General features: G+C 41.2%; 2 protein-coding genes across 2 annotated transcripts; both read left to right on the top strand.

Annotated features, from left to right (window-relative positions):
* Positions 1-274: 274 nt before the first annotated feature.
* On the top strand, positions 275-1,228 carry AK88_00845 (uncharacterized protein; the record flags this gene model as incomplete). The annotated part of the gene is made up of 4 exons (XM_012478489.1): positions 275-391; positions 548-604; positions 843-927; positions 1,161-1,228. The coding sequence occupies 4 exons, from the start codon at positions 275-277 to the stop codon at positions 1,226-1,228; spliced, it is 327 nt and encodes a 108-aa protein (XP_012333912.1).
* A 677-nt stretch (positions 1,229-1,905) lies between these two features.
* AK88_00844 (uncharacterized protein) lies at positions 1,906-3,591 on the top strand (the record flags this gene model as incomplete). The annotated part of the gene is made up of 1 exon (XM_012478488.1): positions 1,906-3,591. One exon carries the CDS (start codon positions 1,906-1,908, stop codon positions 3,589-3,591), a length of 1,686 nt encoding a protein of 561 aa, XP_012333911.1.
* Positions 3,592-4,365: the final 774 nt, after the last annotated feature.

The following is a 4,365-nucleotide window of genomic DNA, read 5'->3' as shown; positions in this document are numbered from 1 at the left end:
TCATCCTGTTACCAAATCGACACCTACACTCTCCGGGATTTGGCACACAAATTGACAATTTTTGGCAAAAAAAAAAAAAAAAAAAAAAAAAAAAAAAAGCCAATCCCAGCTTGTCACTCCAGCGTGCGGGTTATAAAATTTTTTTTTTTTTTTTTTTTTTTTTTTTTTTTTTCCCTCCATTTTGTGCGTTGCAGTTTGTTAAGGGGTGGATAACAGGAGGGACATTTCTTTTTCCTTTTTATTTTTTTTTTTTTCTGACAGAGTGGCCTTTTACATGATTTACGAAATTTACATGGACTTTATTCGCACCGTTCCGAAAGATGTGTGGTCGGCAGTAAATCAGGACAACAAAATTTCTTTTAATTTGAATTCATATCTGTCCAAGTATAAGGTGAGTCATATTGAGAACGCTTCCAAAAAGAAGAAAAAAAACGAAACAGTTCCCTCCCCAACATGTGCATAGTTAACTCGTTTTCCACGAAGCAGTATAACCTGTATGCATGAACAGGAATAAACACTGGACCAGTGATCTTCTTCCCCCTCTCAGGACCCCCTGACGTGTGATGCCATAGCTAACACAAACATGAAAATCAGCGAAAACATTGTAAACGTGAAAGAGATGCATTGGAGGCGCGTATCTGTCTGGGCCCCTTCTCGGATGGCCCAACAGGCATATGCGTTGTCCTTTTTCGTTTTATGTTATGTGTGCAATATGGACGGGGACGGAGGAATCCACCATCTTGACTAAGTTTTGCCCTTTTGAGGCGTCAATAAGAATGCACACACTGTATATTATTTTTTTTGTTCCTTTTCCGCCTCTTCCTCCCTCCCCTGTTGCGCAGGAAAAAGTGAGAACAACTATGGACGCACTCATCAGGAACAGGGAAAATTTGGATGTCCTCGTCGACAAGAGCAAGGATCTTTCGAGTAAATACACCACATCGTTATTCTCCCCTTTGGACAAGGGGCAAAGAGGGGGCCTATATATTTCAGGCCATGATCATGTCCATATGTTCTCCTTGCACAGCTTTCTCACGCAGCTAGTTCTTTAACGACTTAATTTCTTCGATCCATGCACACGGATGTTTTTCCCTTTTTTTTTTTTTTTTTTTTTTTTTTTTTTTTTTTTTTTTTTTTTTTTTTTTTTTTTTTTTGCTCAGCTACGACTAAGCAGTTATTTAAGCAAAGCAAGAAACTTAAAAGGAGACAGTGTTGCAGGATTATGTAATTTTTGATTCATTTTTTTTTTTCAAGTACGGGCATTTTCCCCGTCACTTTTCTTTTTTTTTTTGTCATTTTTGTTCCGCGATTGTTTTTGCACATGGAAAGTTACCTTTGGCCAATTTTGATTTGCGCCCTATAGAAAAAAAAAAAAACTCTTTTTAATTAAAAAAACAAACAACACATATATGTAAATATAAATGTATATAACTTTGCAGATTTACTTTTTCAAAATAGGACATGCACACCGATTCGTTGTAGTAAGTCTACATTTTTTTTTTTGCTGCTCCTGCGTCCTCTTGGAATGAAGGAAGAGGGCGCCTTGCTGGAACGGCTGTGTGGGATTTGAGTGGATACGTGCGTAACTGTGGGGGTAAAAAAAGGAACGGAAAAAAAAGACAGTGTTTCTAAAAAGTGATGTTGCTTCGAAAAGCAGTTGCTGGTTCGCCAAAAATATGCCCATGATAACTGTGCAGTCTGTCACACACTGCTCCGTTGTGCAGACACGCGACAAGCACAAGGCGAGCTAAACATACCAAATAGGGGAAAACGGCAACGGCCAATGTGTGTACACTGAACACGACTCCCGTTGCATAGGGTAAGACGTTTGAAAAAGCATTCGGAAGTGTACAGTGGCCATCCCTCGGCCGATTGGGCACACCCTACTGTGCTGACGCAGTCCCAATGAAGGGACAGGGCGAGGGGCGGAAAACTCCCACGTACAGCCCCATAACGGAGAGCCTGTACCTCAAGCTGAAGGACCCACTGGGGATATACGTCCATTTAAGCAGCTCCCCCCCGTCGAGCGAAAAAAAAAAAAAACTCCACAAAAGAATAAGCTTCAGTAGCTTTTCAAATACCACATGTAGCGATATCCACAAGCTTAACAGCTACCTGCCCATAGAAAATAATGTCGTCCTGTTATCACTTGGAAATTATTCCTTCAAAGTTGGACTCATAAATAAGTACGATTGCAAATTACAAAGCTGGCGTGTACCCCAAATGGAAGTGATTGAGCCATGGAAGGACCTGGGCTATGCACATCCTCCATATAAAAATTACGACATCCTAGAAGAGTGTCTTTTTCACTGCTTCAGTAATTATTACAAAATAAATTTAAAAGACAAAGATTTGTTTATTCCCTTTTCTAGCACAAACAATACGTATGATTTTTCTACTCTAGGGGATATTTTATTTGACACATTTCAAGTACAGAGTGTGACCTTTAGGGAGCCTTCCTTTCTCTCTTCACTTATCATTTTGGAGAACCTCGCGAAGGAGAAGCAGGAGAGGCAAAACGGGCGTGAAGTCCTACTGTATAGAAATGATCATAAGGACTCTTGTGGACATAATGACTACATCAGCGACACGGTTATAATGGGAAGAGAAAAATACAAAGGGGAACTTGGCTCAGTGAGGAAAACAATAATGGGCAGGGAACCCTACCCAGAGGAGTGTGTCGCCAAATTACACAATTTAAACTTGTTCAATTTCACGTCCATTTTAGTCAACATTGGAAGTACTAAGACGACCTGCACACCAGTGATAAACGGAATCCCACTGCCCGACCTGACAAGCACTTACGACATTGGGGGGTACGATATAGATAATCAAATATTTGAGGAAATGAAAAAAAATAAAATGTACCAAAAAGACATATCTATGGAAGCTGCAAAAATTGCAAAGGAAAAACGGGTACTTACTCCGAAGAGTAGAGAAGACTGTGGTTACCTTTCTTTACTTTATGATCGAACTCCGAGAAATTATTTAGTTAGCTCCTTCGAGTTAAACTTTAATAAAATATCTTCTTCAGCTGTAATCTCCACTGAAATATTTTTCTCTCCATGTCATTTGGGAAATTATTTAAAAACAGAATCGTACAAGCAGCTGCACACTTACGACGTAAACGAGGGATTCCATTTGAGCGGGTCTCCCAGTACTTGGATCCCGAATGCCAGTATAAAGGAGTCTTGCCCTAGCTGGAAAGCCAACCTGAGCGCCGCCCTCACACAGAGTACCCTCCCATGTGTAATTTACGACACCATTCAAAAGTGCCCTATTGATACTCGAAAGGAACTCTTTGAAAATATTTACCTGACAGGGGGGTCCAGTATCATTAGGGGCTTTCGTGAAAGATTACAAAATGAATTGTATGATTTTGTAAAAAGGAATAACTTTTACAGCAACGTTTGTATTAATGTGCATTCTCTGCGGAGAAGGATGCTGCAAAAATATGCCACTTACTCAGGGGCTCACTACTTTTTGGAGCTGTTCGATTATCACAATTATCAAATAACACGAGCGGATTATCAGGAGTATGGGGACAGCATCCTGGAGCGTTTGAGTATGCAGGGGAAGCTTCTCTTTTAGGCCTCTGCAGCGGAATTTTTTTAGTTTTTTTTTTTTTGACCACCATGAATATGGGGGCTCTTGTCCAGCAGTCACCTCTACATGGTTCTATCGCGCAGAGAGAAGACGGCCATGTCGAAGTAGCGCTACGTCTGCCTGGTCCAATTGTGTCTTCCCTAACTCTGCGCGTCCTGGCTGCACAGTTTTGTTTCCGTTGAGTGTGGGACAGTTGGCGGGGGTGGGGCACCTCAAGGTTGTCCGATAATTCACCAGCTAGCTACACATCTATTTATTTTCATTCTCATTTTTGCTGTATACACTTTTGCATCCACTTCGCGCCCTGCAGCTCGCACTTGTGCTTGCCCCTTGCCCCCTCTCTAACCTTTTAAGGAAAAACCACTTACCACTCTTTAACACATAAATGGGCTATGAGAAATCTGCTTAACGGGGGGAAGGATATCCATCTGGGGTGTTTATTTTCCTGGAGCTGCTGCTTCTACTTAACCAGTCGCCACAGCACAAATGACAGAGGCACCAACGGGGCACCTCTTTCCCCCTATTGGGGAGAAAACTCCCAACTGTCCATGGATGCGTCATATATTGCACAAAATGGTTGTGACGGGTTGGCATCCCCTACATATGTGCTCCTTTGTCATTTTTTTTTTTTTTTTAAGCGCCCCCAAGGAGGCACTGCCGGATCATCCTGTTACCAAATCGACACCTACACTCTCCGGGATTTGGCACACAAATTGACAATTTTTGGCAAAAAAAAAAAAAAAAAAAAAAAAAAAAAAA

Source organism: Plasmodium fragile (assembly GCF_000956335.1).
Source record: "Plasmodium fragile strain nilgiri unplaced genomic scaffold supercont1.7, whole genome shotgun sequence".
Classification (NCBI taxonomy): domain Eukaryota; phylum Apicomplexa; class Aconoidasida; order Haemosporida; family Plasmodiidae; genus Plasmodium; species Plasmodium fragile.
Note: the sequence above shows the minus strand (reverse complement) of the source record. Positions and strands in the feature narration are given on the sequence as shown.